This window comes from Perca fluviatilis, chromosome 6 (assembly GCF_010015445.1).
Source record: "Perca fluviatilis chromosome 6, GENO_Pfluv_1.0, whole genome shotgun sequence".
Lineage (NCBI taxonomy): Eukaryota > Metazoa > Chordata > Actinopteri > Perciformes > Percidae > Perca > Perca fluviatilis.
In genome coordinates, this window is record NC_053117.1 from 25954340 (window position 1) to 25972086 (window position 17747).

The 17747-nt window shown below is 40.6% G+C and overlaps 1 protein-coding gene across 2 annotated transcripts; it reads left to right on the forward strand.

Moving 5' to 3' along the window:
• The first annotated feature begins 4459 nt into the window (after positions 1–4459).
• Positions 4460–10148, forward strand: adra2b (adrenoceptor alpha 2B). 2 transcript variants are annotated; one of them, XM_039802762.1, is made up of 3 exons: positions 4460–4727; positions 5202–5303; positions 5449–10148. In XM_039802762.1, exon 3 carries the CDS (start codon positions 5489–5491, stop codon positions 7070–7072), a length of 1584 nt encoding a protein of 527 aa, XP_039658696.1. In that variant the 5' UTR covers positions 4460–4727; positions 5202–5303; positions 5449–5488; the 3' UTR covers positions 7073–10148. The 2 variants fall into 2 exon arrangements, with proteins under 2 accessions (XP_039658696.1, XP_039658695.1); XM_039802761.1 differs by having other exon boundaries at positions 4460–5303.
• The last annotated feature ends 7599 nt before the right edge of the window (positions 10149–17747 follow it).

Here is a 17747-nt window from a genome sequence, read left to right on the forward strand (position 1 = left end):
ACAACTTTTGAAAAGACCAGAAAGGTAATTAAAAAATATCCAACAGATGGCGCCTGTAGACTGTTTATTAACTCTGGCAGCCTTTTTATTATGAAGATAACACAGAAATGCCACATGTATACCTCTCTCTCTCACTCACACTCACACACACACACACACACACACACACACGGCTAAGAGAGAGAGACACTGTGTTCATCTCAGAGTGATCTTAAGTTAAACTAGTTAAACCATTTCCATTTATATAATTTGATTACAACACAGCTCTGTTTACACTTCACTCTAGTTCATCTTTACTTACTGTATTATTTGTTTTTATTTTACACTTTGACCCGCAATGTAAATGTCTGTTTCCCATACCAGTAAAACCCCTTTGAATTGAAACTGAATCGAGAGAGAGAGAGAGAGAGAGAGAGAGAGAAGGAGAGAGAGGGGGAGGGAGAGAAACAAAGATAAAGAGAGAGAGATGGATTGAAATTGGGGAAAAAAGGAAAAAGAGAGGTGGAAACAGTGACAAAAAAGTTTTTTTCCGCTGCCTCAATTGAACATGTCAATACATGCGTTTCTATGTTAACACTGTTTTGAGGGAGAGAGGATGGACAGAGGAGGGCAGAGAGAGGATGAGGTGTGCCCTCTCAGTGCTAAGGCCTGCAGATGATAGAGATTTTCCTGTCCGTTGAAAGGCATGTTCCTCTCTTTCCTCTCATAATAGTCTATTCCTGCTTATCCTGTCTCTTAGAACAGCTCGCTCCGGTCCTTAAGTACCCTCTCACTCTTTCTTTCCTCCATCCCTCACTTTATTGCTCACTTTCTATCTGTGCTGTTTCCTAATGCATTGTTGTCTATTAACACATTTAAATTACTTTTGGTATCATCTCACTTGGTCATTTATCTATCACTGGAAACAGACTGTTCCTCCTACTTAAATTTGAATGTCTTTCTCATTTCGTTTGCTGCATTCAGCTCCTTCTCTGTCAGTCGGTCAGGCTCCTTAATGAAAACAGACTCCAACCATTACTCACACTCTGCGTCCACATTGAACTAGTGTCAGGATCAAGCATATTACATTAAGCTGTGGCAGTAACTCCCTTTGGTGTGTGCAAATGTGTTTGTGTGTGCATGTGCCTGTACTGTATGTACAAAAAGAAAAGGTTAGGCATTTGCACAGAGATCACACACAACAATATTTGCTATTCACAGCTGAAGATTGTGTCACTCAATTTCAACAAGAAATCCCATTAAGAGAAAATTGCTAATTATATTTTTAGCTGGGGGAATTATAATGTGGTGATACAACACACACACACACACATGCAGCAGTTGTCATCATTACAAATGCAGTCAGGAAAATGACTGTGTGACCATCTGGGAGTGCTCCATGTAATTGCTTGCAGGTTACACACACTCTCACCCTGTACCACTGAGGGCACTCACTGATATCATGTATTCCAATGAGTCCAGTGGAAGAGTCACAACAATATGAACAGATAGGAAATTAAATAAAAACATATTCTACTATGTATATTTTTCATACTTCTTTTTCCAATCTTTGTTTTTATTGTGAAATACTGAGTCATTTTACCTCTTCAGCCCTCTAAATCCCCAAAAATCTCTATTTGGTTGATATGTTTGCAACTCATGTTTGCAACCTGTGACAAGTGCAAGTAGACTTTGATCAGACTTTACTTCAAAAGCCAAAAAAGGTTTGGAACAGCTGCCTTTGTCCCCAACGGTAACTTTTAACATCACAACTACATGCCTAACCCCAAACAGTATCTTCACATAAGCTAAACTTTATTCCAATTTTTAATTGCTGTCCAAAATGTACCTAGTTTCCAAACTCTCAATTTAAAAAATAAAAAAAGCAAACTGGGCCTCACAAAGGTAGGTGCATGAGCATGCACGCACAAAAACAGGAGGCAGAAGCAAGCCAGTAAGTAAAAAAAAAAAAGTGAAAGCATCCAAAGGGCAGATACTATGCTATAATTGATTTGGACCTGAAACATAATGTGCACAGACTCCCACCACAACACTGCTGACCTGCAGTTATTTGGCACTCATTTGGGAAACCGTCTTAAAGACAATTTTTCTTCACTTCTTCTTAGTTGTGTTAAATCTTCCTGTACCAAGAGACTTCAGGAGGTGTTTTGAATGGGAAAAGTTTACTCAAAGAGTGGATGCCTTTTAACAGACTAGTTACAGGGTGGATTTCAAGCAAGAATTACTGATCAACTGTGCGTGATCCATGAAGGAAGAATTTCCTCCAGATTTGTTTACTGTGTGTGTGTGTGTGTGTGTGTGTGTGTGTGTGTGTGTGTGTGTGTGTGTGTGTGTGTGTGTGTGTGTGTGTGTGTGTGTGTGTGTGTGTGTGTGTGTGTATATATGTGTGTATACCACATGCTCTTACACAACAACGATTCAGAAGCGATGTACTGTGCACTGAACGCTGTGTGCTGTTCACTATAACCTTGGCATCAGTGACACACCCCTCTCCCCCAGAATGCATTTTCAGTATGTTACTAAGCACAGTTCACCCATGGAAACAGAGACACTTGATTGGAGTGCACTCTCCCGCTAAAAGCTTTATTCTCTTTCCCTTTATATTTAGAATGTGTAGCGTGGAGCGGAAAATGTACAAACCATTATTGGCTGCTGCTTCAGGTCACACAATCAGAGAGCAGGGCTCCCGAATGTAATTCCATTGGTGGCTAGCTGGGTTTCTCTCTCATTAAAGCAGCAATGCGTGGGGGACGCACTACAAAAACAAGTAAACAGGATCTCCTACCCACACACCATTCATAAGATTGTGTGTGTCCATGTGTAGGCTGGTGAATGTGTGTGTGTGTGTGTGTGTGTGTGTGTGTGTGTGTGTGTGTGTGTGTGTGTGTGTGTGTGTGTGTGTGTGTGTGTGTGTGTGTGTGTGTGTGTGTGTGTGTGTGTGTTGTTTGTTTGTGTGAGGAGTTTATATCACAGAGGCCGCAAACACCACGGGATAAACTCTGTTACTGTTTAATTTATGGCTCAGTAAAACAGCAGCATGACGTAGGTTTCACTCGATAATTGAACAATTGAGCACTTGATCCCAGGTAGGCAACAGATCATGAGGTGTGCTGCGGAATGGATGCCTGTGCTTCTTGGGGGAGGAAGTGTTGCAGGGTGCAGAGGAATTTAAATGGAAGTCAAGTGACGTAAATGCATGAGCGCAGAAAAGAAGAGCTGTACACCCCTGCCCTGCAGCTCGTACAATGAGCAGAGGTGGAAGGTAACACAGTGCATTTACCCAGTCGGTTTTGAGGGAGAGGTATGACTTTATAATTTTACTGGATCATATTTCATAAGGAAATGATGATTCACTTTCACTGCAATGCTTATGTGATGGTTGTAATGACTGCTTCACACCTGGGAGTGAGTCCTTCTTTAAGGTGATACTTTATTAAGGACATGGCTGACCATGATAAAACACAGCACAGCAGCATGCACTGTACACAAATCTTCACAAAGCCTCAAAACTGCAGCTGTATTTCAGCCTGTACACCCTTAACCTAACCTAACAAAAAAAAAAATCAGAGAGCAGGCTTGTGACCAGGTTGAGAAGCTAAAATGTGAGTATCAGTGCCCTTCCGTAACTTACTCGACCTCTAGCTGCTGCAGTGAAAACGTTTATTTGCCCTAAATGACTGCAGGTGTTGGAGGTTTCATCAAAAAACTGGTGTAAAGAACAGTCTAAAGATAGAGATCACACAGGCTTTTTAATTGAAAAGAATTGATCAGCCAAATGTGCTGTTCCACATATTGAAGGGGATGATGATGATGATGATGATGATGCTATTCAGTGATGATCACTGAATAGCTTTGTTCAGTGCCCTGGAATGAAATGTTTACTGCAAAGCAGATGGCATCAGCTCAGCACTCTCAGCTGGACACCTCAGAGTCCTGTGGAGTTGATTAAACGAAGCAGTGCCACCCAACAAGCCATTTCTAATATAACTGCGTTGGTTGAGTCACTCTTGGGTATAGGCTATACTACAATTGGTTCCCAAAGTGAGGCTCGGGGAACCACAGGGGTCCTTCAGGTGGTTCCAGGGTGTCCCCGGAAAAAAGGGCAATCATTTATTTTCACTATAATTCCATCCTTAAGTAACACAATGACAGAATGTATGACTAATTTGGTCATGGGTTTCATACACTTTCTGTAATAAAACATCTAAAAGCAAAAATCCTATCATATGGGGGACCCTGGGTCAAAATCTTATCGAATGGGGGTCCGTGGTCTAATTTGTGTCAGTTTAGGGGCCCTAAAAGTGAAAAAGTTTGGGAACCACTGAGCTATAATTGTGAGAGAGGGAAAGAGGGAGGGAGGGGGGCTACAGGGAGAGAGAAAGTAAGGAACCCATGACGCCCACAGCTCCACAATGACATCACCGGGTCTAAAAAGAAGAGCTAGAGGGAGATGGGAGGCACCTCACTCATTAGATTTCCTTCGTAACGTCCCGTTCACAAGTGAAGATGCTGCTGCGCCTCTGTGTGGAAGCCTGTGATGTGCGCCAGCGGAACAGCTGTATCTTCGTATCCCGGTGAACTTCTGACGAGACAGAAGCACCAAGGACCGAGAAACAGCTCCTGAGACTCACAGACTGAAGCTGCTGTCCAGGGATCACTTCACTACTGAAGGAACAACGCGTTTTGACTTCATATGTTTCTTCATGCGTAAAGCTGGAGAGCTTGAGGTTAACTTTGAGCTTTCTGTTGTTCGATTTGAAACGCTGCCATCAGGCATTTACTAGTAAATCACTGTAAATATTGCATAGTAACTTTATTTCACTTTATTGAAACCATTCAGTGTTCGCTGTTCAGATGAGACTGTCAGTTATACGCGCGTCTCCAAACGAGGACGCACGGAGATCTCAGAGGGGTCGAGATTATTTACTCTCATTCGATTTTGTACATTCAATGTCGCTTCGCTGTAAATGACCCTAAATTACATTATTATAAATGTAATCTTGTCATCGTTAAGGCAGTAATAAACCCGCTAAGAAAAAAAAAAAAATCAAACTTCGTGCGCTAAAGAAGTTTTAGTTTTTCGGGCAGAGCAATCAGCGTCACAATTATTATTTTTTTTGGGGTGGGAGGAAATCTGTTTTACAAAGTGGAATATCTTTTAAATTGAAAAACCGTGATCTGTGTCTTGCCGCATTGCCCAGGACTGTTTTGTATGCTTAAAATGGACTTGGAAGAGATCCCGTGGAGGATGCAAGGGAGCACTCGTTTGGAAACAACACAGGGACACAACGAGAGCAACTGAGGTAAATACACAAATTATAATGTATTATAATCAAATATATTATTTAAATTGTAAACACAGTATTGTATTGTGCACATACAATGTATGATAATCTTATGACACAATCATTAAAACAATTAACGGTTTTGGAAACACATTTTATTCAGTGACCAAACAAAAAAAGACTCCTGGAAAGCTTATCCCAGCATGGCCTCGGTTATGGAGAACGGCTGCTCCATGGAGCTGAGCGCCTGGAACAGCAGTGTGAGCAGCGCCGGAGCCTCCTTGCCCTGCAACCAGAGCATCCTGAAGCTCGCCCCTTACTCCCCTGAAGCCACGGCGGCCTTCGCCACCGCAATAACCCTGATGGTCCTCTTTACCATCGTGGGGAACATCATGGTCATCATCGCTGTCCTGACCAGCCGGTCTCTCCGAGGACCGCAGAATCTGTTTTTAGTGTCACTGGCTGCTGCAGACATTTTAGTGGCCACACTCATCATCCCCTTTTCTCTGGCCAATGAACTGCTTGGCTACTGGTACTTCAAATCTCTATGGTGTGAGATCTACCTGGCGCTGGATGTGCTGTTTTGCACCTCCTCCATTGTGCACCTTTGCGCCATCTCACTGGACCGCTTCCTGTCCATTTCCAGGGTTACTTACGGGCGTCAGCGGACTCCCAAACGCATCAAAGCCGCTATTGTGGTGGTGTGGCTCATCTCTGCCGTCATCTCTTTCCCTCCCCTGCTCTCACTGAACAAAAGCGAAGGAGGGGATGAGGGGAGTGAGGGGGGACCTCAATGCAGGCTTAATGATGAACGCTGGTACATCCTTTACTCCACCATCGGCTCCTTCTTTGCTCCATGCCTCATCATGATTCTGGTCAACATAAGAATCTACCAAATTGCCAAGCAGAGAACACGTTGTCCACCAGGAGAGCCCAGGAAGGATGGGGTCGGCTCTGCTACACCAAGTCAGCCTCCACGACATGTACAAGCCAACGGTAAGGATGATGAAGAAAGCACACCCCCGTCATCGAACAAAACATCCAATGTCAGACCCCCAACCCTCGCCATCACCCCTTCTCCTTCCCCAGGAGAGACTCAAACCTCCCAAAATCCCACCTCCAATAATCTTCTGCAACCTCCATCCCCTTCTCTAGCCATGACCCCTGTTACAACCTCCCTTGATACTTCTCCTCATGACCCCTCAACTCCCTCCTCTGTGCCTCAGTCTGCCCCTGCCAAGACTAAAGAGAAGGGGAAGAAGGGCAAGCGGCAGAGAGGGAAAAAAGCTGACAATAACAATGGTGACAGCTCAAGCACAGACAGCGATATGGAGCACAGCCATGGAGGAGGCCGAGGCAGCACCAGCATGCCAGGATCACCTGCGGGAGGGGGGGTCCACTCCCCAGCCTCAGTCAAGCGTTACCGGGACATGATCGCCACTTCGAAGGGGGCTCGGCTGGTGCCAGGGAGGAGGTCAAAAACAGAGAACAACCCTGGAGCAGCGAGGCGCAAAGCGATGGCTAACAGAGAGAAGCGTTTCACATTTGTTCTGGCGGTGGTAATCGGTGTCTTTGTGGTGTGCTGGTTCCCGTTCTTCTTCTCCTACTCTCTGCAGGCAGTGTGTCCGGAGACATGTGCCATCCCTGGTCCACTCTTTACGTTTTTCTTTTGGATCGGTTACTGCAACTCCTCACTCAACCCAGTCATCTACACCATTTTCAACAAAGACTTCAGAAATGCCTTCAAAAAGATACTGTGTAGTAGCACCAAGGGTACTTTCTTTTAGCATACATATCCCCTGTATAGGACATGGACTAAAAAAGCATATAAAAATCAATAATTTCCATTTCCGAACACTCAAAGGGCTGTCTTAAAAAAATGTTGAACTGTGGAAATTCCAGCATGAAGTTCAGAACTGAGAGACACTCTTTTACAGCCACAGTGTGCCAAACAGGCAACTTGGACTGTGAAATCGCAGCGTTCATCAGATACACGCATACATTTTTACATAGTGTGGGATGAAAACAGGACATGGAATATAGGCAGCAGTCAAGTATTTAGTGCTGCCTCTATTCCATGAAAAAAAGGATTTACACTTCAGTATTGCTGATACGATTTCAATTACAACGTTTTATCTCCAGATCACTTTGAATTATGGATAATGCTGAGGTACAGGGGGTGCAGAATCATTGAAGAAATGTAGGCTATACACTCTTACAAGTGATAAGTCGTAAAACTGACAGAGGGAAGCAGGAGAACAGTTGAGAATGAACTCCTAAATAAGAATACAGACAGTTTAATGTAAAATATATAATATTTTGTAATTATTAAATTCTACAGGACTAATGGGAAAAGAAAACAAGTATAAATAAGAAAAGTGACCTTAGGTTTCTGTGAGCCTATGGCCATTTATTTATCAATACAGAGCACAAGGAGCACGCAAGCTTAGTGGTGATTTCTTACATCTGCAGTCCTAATTTGCCCAGCTGCAGGGCAAACATGTGTTCCCCGATTTTTATCTAAAACGCGCAGCAGCAGCAACAACAACAACAACAAGAGAAGGTTTCTGACGATTTCAAACGGGATGGCACAGACAAGGGCACCCTTTCAAATTGAACTTGAGGGCTTTCATAAGGAAAGTCTGCACATCAGACACCTTGCTTGTGGCTTGGTGTGGGTCATAATGGACAATCAGGTTGTTTGTAATGAAACTCGTGGCTTTCAACTTTTATGAAATACAGAATAAGCTTAAGTGTGGGGTAATTTGGACTTAAAAGAAAACAACAAAATGTTATTGAGATGTGAAAATAAGACAATGTGATAATCCTCATCCTCTTAGCTTTGCTTTTTCATGCTATTTAACTTAACCTGGACATTCACACCAATGGACTGGATTGAGCAATCCTTTTTAATGAACATGTGACAATGACATTTGAGGAACAATCAAAACTGTTTTTAGCCTCTTGAAAGTGTTTCAAATGTTATTCACAGTATCTAATGGGAGGTACATCCGCTGAAGACTGAAAAAAAACTAAAATAATTCAACGTTATTTTCCAGAACCCTGTTTAAGTGGGCAGACATTTACATTGACTGTAAAGGACACATAAACAATGTAATTATGGATGTGTAATGTTATCCCTAATTACGCCTACATGGGTTATTCTGAGAACCATTTGGTTGAGTCACTCTTTACCAACGCCTCTGGTACATCGTCACCTGCAGTGGACCTCAACATGGCACATTTGGTTTATAGCTGAGAGGCAAGAGCATGAATGGTACATTTATTTTTCTCACCATGAGACTGAGGCTCTGTCAGCTTCCTCGATAAAAAAGAAAAGAAAATGTGTCTGTAAATGTGAACAGCACACAGGCTTATTGACTCAATGGGACAAGGGCTGTCAGCAGCAACACTTCAATTTACTAATTGTCTAATACTGCTGACCTGTGTGTGTGTGTGTGTGTGTGTGTGTGTGTGTGTGTGTGTGTGTGTGTGTGTGTGTGTGTGTGTGTGTGTGTGTGTGTGTGTGTGTGTGTGTGCGCGCGTGCGTGCGTGAGTGTTGAATTTAATGCTTTTCTGTAAAGAGTGTCAGTGCCTCTTCTGGCTGCTATGTACTGCAGATCTATTGTAATATTGATAAGAATAGAGACCAGAATACCTGGTGCAGGCATCACTTTGTGAATGTTTCTACTTGATGGACAGATCAGTAGTATATCGCTACATTGAGTTAAGTCTTATTGAACTGAAAGTCAGTTTATCAGTACATGGCTATTTAGTGAACACCCTCTAGGGACCAAAGAGCCTTATAGGACACCAGCCTGACTCAGTGATATCTGGCTCTGTGTTGCTTTAATGAAGTATTACTTTATATTTGGTGTATGTGATGGGAGGAAATGATTGAAAACACTGTATTATTTATTTCAAACTATTTGTGTTTTCTGTCTATTACCTATTTATTGTTCAGTTAGGCTTCTGTGCTTTTATTCTGAAAGACAAGCAAAGTGGAACTGATATCAAAGCGCGAGATCACTGTACAGATTTTTAATATCTTTAATAAGAGCTGAATTGATTTGTGCCGTCGAGCTCTTGCTTTGTGGAGATCGAGCTATATTTGAGTTTGGGATGTATTTGTGTTGAATTGAAGGAACACAAACTTTGAGTTATGTGCATAATGCAGAATCTACAAATGTAACATATGTCATTGTTTCATCAAGTTATAGTGCAGCAAAATGTTCAATCAGAAATACAAGCACAGTCATGGATGTACATTTTTTTAAGCATACTGCAGCAGGAAAATCTCTCTTCAGCACTGTTTTCCTGAAAAAGTAATCGAACATGAAAATGTCATTAGCACCCGTAGCCTGTTTCAGTTGGATGATTTGCAGGCTTTTTGCAGATTACAATCCATATCACACAGAGATGTTTGGAGATTCAAATAACTGATAAAACAAAATGGTTGAGAGTAAGAGCTCTGTGCACTTAAACATCTGTTCCCTTCACTCATCTGAAAGGGTAATTTTCTCTCCAGAAATACAAACAGCTACAGCAACGCAATTACAACAAACATAGCCACAGAGGCCATGAATCCATGGCCGTTTCTAATAAATATGAGTTGCAATGCTGCTCAAATCCCCCAACCATGGGTTTATGTGGTGAGACTGCTGCTTTGTTTACTTAAAAAAGTATGATTTATGGCTAAAAGGTGATGCAGTAATCAGTCTCTTGATCACCATCCTCTCCCCTGAAACTCTTCTCCTACTGTGTTTGGACCAAACTGCATGGTCTGAGCTTTACAATCTTCTATCCCCCCATCTGTCATCTTCCCTCTCCAGTTTGGAAATAAAGCTACTTGAAAAATCACGAGTCATTCCCCGGTTTGTTTATTTATTGTATTTTCACATGATACAACATCAGGGCTGAGGGCAAAGATAAAAAAATAAAAATAAAAATAAAAGATAATTTTCCAAATGAAAATTACCAATACGTTGTTTTACAAATAAGAGAGTTTTAACAAAATGTTTTTGTAGCATACATGTTAAACCGAAGTGCAATCTAAAGTAATTTCCTGCCATTATTAAACAGCTCTAACACGTTAGGAAATAGTCCATTTTATTGTGGGCTGATGGTAGTTCAAGATGTCATTGGAAAATCTCCTATCACAGTAGGACATGAGAAGTAAGCCTCCTCAGGGATGTCGCTTGCTGCCAACAAACAGAGAAAGTCTATAAGGAATTGGAGCATGTTGCCAAATGTCATATGTGCACACACACACACACACAACACACACACATATTGAATATGTCATTCTGCACCAAGTGTCTGTATTTATGTCATGAAACAGGCTCAACCCACATAGATGCACACACACACACACACACACACACACACACACACACACACACTTGTAGTAACAGCTTGTTATATTTGAGGTCAGCGGGCCTACAGTGAATTGTAATTGATTAATGCTGATGAGCAGTTGGGATTTCTCAGCAGTGAATCAAGCCTCTCTGTCCTGCTTTTCCTCACGCACATATTTCCACTCGAAGAAGATACACCACCGAAGTGATGTACCACCTTTACGTCCTCTGTTTTATATCCATATTCATGGATGTGGTTTGAGGTGCAAGCGTAGGGAGCTCTGAGGTATGTTTACAGTGTTGTATATTCAAACAGACACAGTGTCCCTAAGCTGCTTATTCTCTAGCCTCAGTTGGAATATAAAACAGGCCTGATTGGTTGAAGTGGAGTCTGACTAACATTAAACACAATATACTCACTAGCCTCTTATTCACATTCAATAGAAGCCTTGAGTAAAATAAAATGCACATGCAAGCTCATATACAAAGAGACTAGCAAAGATAGGTGTACATACAATAAATATAGGACTAGACAAAGACAATGGATGTAGCAAATACACAGTATGAATATGTAGGCCTATGTATTTGGAGGGTGTTCCAGCGCAGAGCATTCCATTTCCAATCTCCTGCACGGTATAATGGCAGATAGATTTCTTCACTAGTAATTTGGCTGTTGAAAACATCCAAGAGGCAGGATGAAAAATGAGAGACAGAACACATACAGGCTCTCTTCTTATTAAAGGTGGAGGCATTTAAATGCACTTTTGCTTTGCGAAATCTGTGATAAAACATTTTAGGGGGCACAGGCAATTATGATTAGAATCACTTTGGGAGTCTGGCTGTTTAACATACACAGTGTGTGTGTGTGTGTGTGTGTGTGTGTGTGTGTGTGTGTGTGTGTGTGTGTGTGTGTGTGTGTGTGTGTGTGTGTGTGTGTGTGTGTGTGTGTGTGAGTGTTTAAACCTTGTGAAAAAATAAGGACATAACCAGACTTGGTTAAAGATTTCTGGGTAAGGCAAGTAGTTTTTAATTGTTAATTTGGCTCTCCTTTAGCTGTTACCTTGGCAACAACCGCTCTTACTGAGGGTCAGAAAAATACAAAAACACAGTTTTTACACATACTGCATTCAGGTTGTCACTATACTCCACATTATCTGCCTGTGTAGATGTTATTAGATAGAAATAGTTATATTATTCATTTCTATTATTACTACCAATCCACACATGAATCCATGTCGAAGTAATTTTTTTAAATAAAGTAAAACGTTTGCCCCTCCAGGGATAATACTTCATCTAAAGATGTTTTATTTTTATTTTTTTTTGTACCAAATTCTGGTATTATAAAGTATGACAGACTATTCCAGTGAGATATGGCTGCATACATTGCTATTTTTATTGCATTGGTGTTTGGTTGAGCTAATTTAATGTGTTAGGTTTTGGGGTTAGAGAAAGCATTGTGCCCTCAGAAGTACAGAAGCACAGAGATATGTGGTTGTGTGAGTTTCATTAAACCAGATTCGAAAACACAAAAAAATTTCACTAATTAACACACAAAAGATGTGTCAAAATAAAAGCCTTGCAGTTGCAGAAGTATATTCTTGTATGGCCTCACAATTGAGTAGGGAATGAGCCTCATTTATGCTATGCCTGTGGTCACAATTACTTTCATGTTTTTCATGGATATAAACTCTGATGCATTATTGTGCCTCCTGGTGTTGGGAAAGAAAAGAATCGAGAGGCCAAATTGTCACAGTGTTATCCTAGGCAGCATCAGCTTCTGCTGTAAAAACTCTATTAGTGCTATGTTTCTTAATCGAATCCTAGCCAGAACTCTGATGAGAATCCAAATCAGAACTGAATCATCTGATTGAAAAGTATGCACGCAGGCTGTGAAACGGCCATAAAAATCTGCAGCTGATGTGTTAGCGGATCAACACACAATAAAATAGATTACTTGTGCAGTTGTGTGTGACTTACAACCAAGGTTGCCCAATATGAAGAGGGGAGAAAGACGGCTGTGTCTTTATTTAGCTTGGCTATCGTGGAAAGGTCACAAAGTTCATTGTGACACACAGACATGCACGTACATGTGCACGCTGAGGCAAACACAAAACACACACACACTCCAAATCACAGTACACACAAAGAGAAACAAACTCGAGCCTAAAATAGAGAAACAGATGACTAACACTCAACTGCACAAACAGATACACACTTATATATGTCAGCACACATACACATACTGTGTGTGGCCACACATGCTGTCACGTAGGCATACAAACACGCACACACACACACACACACACACACACAAACACATCACAGACAGCAACAAAACAAAAAAGAATAAGATTAAAGATGATTTTCCTGATCCTCGTTGATTTTCTCGTATAATACATTTATTGATCCACAGTAATCAGTGCAACATCAATCTTGTCTTGAACTGAGCTGTGCGTGTGTCTGTTTGTGAGTGTGTGGCTAATTAAAAGAGCAAGAGAAGAGAAATGTTTATTATAAATTGTAATAGGAAGAAAGTTTGTTGACATACAGTATGAGTTTTGTGTGTGTGTGTGTGTGTGTGTGTGTGTGTGTGTGTGTGTGTGTGTACGTGTGTGTGTGTGTGTGTGTGTGTGTGTGTGTGTGTGTGTGTGTGTGTGTGTGTGTGTGTGTGTGTGTGTGTGTGTGTGTGTGTGTGTGTGTGTGTCACTTTGGCACAGGAAGGAGAACAGGATGTGCTGGGTTGATGTGAAAGTGTCATGTCCTTTCTGAGCAATACAGTAGTACAGCAAGCCAAGTAATGGAAACAACAATTTCCAGTTTCCATTACAAATAATCACAAGACAAATTTCATTTAATATAGTGGGAAGTTTAGGGCTCCCAAATATTTGACATCACGTTGCATAAATTTTTGTTCAATTTTTGCTGATGTCTGCAGTCTGGGACTCCTTCCAGGTACCATTTTGGTTCAACAAAATGCTAAAAGTGTCATTCGATTTAAACTCAAACTAAATTAGTTTAGTTTGTAGTTTCAGAATCACTTTCCATGGATGCCTACGCTTTATTCACATGAAGCACTTTCCTGCATAAGCTTCAATATTTCAACTTCATGTGAACTCCATCCAACAAAGTTTGTTTGCATGTACAGAATGGAGATTACTTGCCTACTTTACAATCTCCGTGTCCATAGGGTCAGTGGGTGCTAATTTTTTGCTGATTAATGCATGGATATTTGTGATTATATTCATCTACTTTATTTGTGATCTTCCAACTTGCAACCCCAACCTCTATATAATCATAAATCAATCAATAAAAACAAATTGATCACAAAAAAAGAATGTAGATTACTTTCACAGACATGGTTTAGACATAGTTTATGGCATTCTGTTAAAAGTTCAACATTTTGTGAAACATGCTTATTCACTTTTTTGGCAAGAGTTGGATGAGAAGATTGATATTTTGAAACATGTATCTTTAAACAAAAAACATACAACAAAACAACAAAATTGGATTTGATTATTAATTTATCCCAGCTTTAACAAAGGTATGCCAATAACGATAGCATTAATGATTTCCCCCATTGCAGAAGCCCAACATATAACTAAGAAGAAATGTATTCAAGCCTATAGTTGATTTGATTTTTTTTTCCTCTTAGAAATACAGAAAAGATTGAAAAAAGTTGTTATAAATACTGTAACTGCTGATTGTGGGTTTCTGCTCATATCATTAGAGAAAAGAAATTTAACCATAACTCCATTTTATGAATGAGGCAGCTGACCTTAGTTTCCTGGCATCATCCCACAGTTACTCCCCTCTGCTTTGAAGCTCTAACAGTGACTGATTTCAGTGGTTGGCCTCTCATCATCGATGTGGATGAAGGGCTCCATGTGACTAACAGGAGGAGAGCATCCAGCATAGCAAAGAGAAAGAGGCATTTATTTCTTATCACAGTCTCAACATTTAATCCTTGTTTAGGTTTTGGTACCAAAGATTTTCATAGTTTTTTTTTAAGGTCCAATATGTAATGAGCGTTAATACTTACTGCAGTCCAGGACTCTGATGAAGATGTAACCTTACTGAAACGTTAGTCACTGTTATGCACCTTAAGAAATAAAACCATCAAGTAAGAAGACATCTGTGTTGCACCGGAATTTTTTTGCTATTTTATACTGCAGTCCAAATTCGAAATACTGGACTGAGTCGTCTCCCCCGCCCCCTCCTCCGCCACACTCGACGTTCACAGGGGTTGCCAGGTTGAGAACACAGCATCAACGTTGCTAACTTACATAGCCAGACATTAACTCTACAGCACAGCGGAGTAGCTAACGTTAGATGCTGTATCTGACAGACATCCACCCTATCTCGGCTTTAAATTGCGGCAATAGCCGATAAAAACACCACTACCTCGCCGTCCCCTCAACCCCACTGACAGACACACTTCCTCGGCTTAAAATTACAGAAACAACCGCTAAAAACAGCACAAACTCACGGTCCTCTCTACCTATTTACAGCCACCCTTTCTTGGCTTAAAATTACTCACCGTTTGTCGGCTACAGCCGCTGAACAGGCTACACGTTGTTAACAGTGAGTACATGAATGTTGAAATGACTGAAAATGCTCGTCCCTGGTAGCCATGAAAAATTAGCCCGAAACTAATGCTTCAGGGGGAATTTAACCAACTCGGCGTCCTTTTGGGCTCTATAAGCTGTCTCCATCTTTCAAATACATCTCCAATATTTACCCGGGGTTTGTTAACTCTCTGGTCATGCAACTGTTAGAAACATGCCAAGGTTTTTTAGGTCGGGTAGAATTTATCTCCATTGATCCCATTGTTTATTTGCTGCCTTCATTTCAGCTTAGCATGTTAGCTTAATATCTGATGACATATTTTGGCCATTTTTGGATTTAATACAGCAAATATATTAGATATTGCACCTTTAATCATATATAACTGTTATATGTTTTGAAAACCAGGAACAAGACCAGCAGACAAAGGACTCTGGATACAACATATACTATCTTTTTCTACCTCTTTGAGAGACTTAAAGGTCGCCAGTGTTGTCTTTTCTACTCTTAAAGCACTCAACCGGCCAATTTGGATATGTTTTTGTGTGGTTTCTTTTGTGCATAAAGCACTGAATAATATTATTACATTTTCAATTATTCTACATTGCCTGAAAAAGGTTATGACATGAAGGGAAGATGAAGAAGGTCCATCCTGCAGGCATTTATAGCATGATTCTTTGGTCATGCTTGTATATTTTTGATATCCATCACACCATAATATTTAGGTAGAAATGTGTGATTGCAACTACAAAGAGAGGAAGCCCTTGTTTGATATGTATCATATGCTTGCAGACATTTGAGACAAGTCATCTGAAATGTTTAAGAGAAATATTTCCTGTAAGCCTCCCTGTGCCAAGTCGATAACACTCTGTGAACGATATTCCAGAAAAGGGTACCACTTATTCCAGGATGTTGAACTGCACATACAGTGTTCCCATGCCAGTCATGAATGTCAAATGTCAAAGCCAATTTGCGAGATGTTGATAAGATTTTTCCTGAAATATGCTGCAGAGTAGAGACATAAACCCACCACTAACTAAAAGCTTAAAGACAAGATTTATGTAGTTTAGAGTACAATTTAACTGCCAGAAATATGCATGTTTAAGCAAAGTAATAGCATAAAACCAGTACCCCAATTAGTGATATTTAGTATTTACTTCCTCCCCTTTAGGGTTTAAATGACATTTGTAAAAGACCAATCTAGCTGTTACTGTATCTTTTATGGGAGGGTGGCAAGGCCATCAACACCACCACCCATCCATAGTTCATTAATTATGCTATAATTAGACATAGATTACCAAACAGCCTGTTTATCACAGTTTTTCAATTGCTTAACGACAGTGGGCACAACTAAAGCCACATGTGCAAAACTCTAACTACAGTCTGCATCACCAACAGTCTAACAGTTCACATCACCTGCAAAACTCATTCCAAGCAACACAACTCTTCAAACGTGTCTAAACAGGCTCAGTGCAGTGAAACACGTTAAACAATCCTCATCTAGATAACACACACTGTCACTCACAACACACTGAGAGTAAAAAACACTATCATCAAACACCAATACAGATATTAGAAACTTTTCATCTTTACTGTTTAAATAATTTAAGTGATTTCATACGAATCACGATTTTCTTCAAAGAAAAGAGTGAAATTCTTTCACATGAATGAATTTTATAACAACCAGTTTTTTAGGTAAACAAGAAGGAATGAAAACGAAAATCATTTGCTAAACGACAGTGGGCCCAACTGGAGACGCATGCAAAACTCTAACTACAGTCTGCACAACAGCTGTTCATGTGGACCAAACTCTAGTTGGTTTTTCATTACATGAACACAGTTTTCAAAACTCTACACACTTATCCCATGACTTTAACCACAACGTGCACAACACTGTGGATTTAGCTCAGAAAGGCTTTTTTTGTATACAAACACCAAATAAGAATGAAACAATTATACACTGTACCGTTTGAGAGAAACAGGTAAAAGAGCAAAGATACCAATATGTATGAAAAAAGGTGAAAAACACTTCCTTTACTATAGAAAAACTGCATTCTTACTGTTTTTCAGAAAGTAATGCAGGTGAAAGCAATGGAAACAGCACATTATAGTTTTTCTTGATTGCTTTGATGCAGCAGTCAACTCAAACTCCACATTTTCAAAACAGTTAACACACAGGCCAAAAACAGCGGCACTCATGGTCTAAATGACACATTTTGTTTGCAAAAGGCTCTAACCATGCCAAAACATTTAAAATCTGCAACAAAAGCGAATTTTGCCTTCAAACAACACAACTTGCAAACAAGTGTATGAGCTCTTCCAATAAACCATTACACAGTGGACAACAAAACACAAAATACAGCATACAGAATCAGTGCACCATTGCTTGTCAATAGCCACTATTGATACTATGTCTCTTGTGTTTTGACTATGGGGCCACATGGCCTAACCCTGCACACTAATCTATGGGGCCACATGGCCTAACCCTGCAGACTGATCTATGAGGCCACATGGCCTAACCCTGCAGACTGATGGCTAATTG

Coding starts and splice junctions, on each gene's coding strand:
- adra2b (XM_039802761.1), top strand. CDS start 5,489: ATGGCCTCGGTTATGGAGAACGGCTGCTCCATGGAGCTGAGCGCCTGG.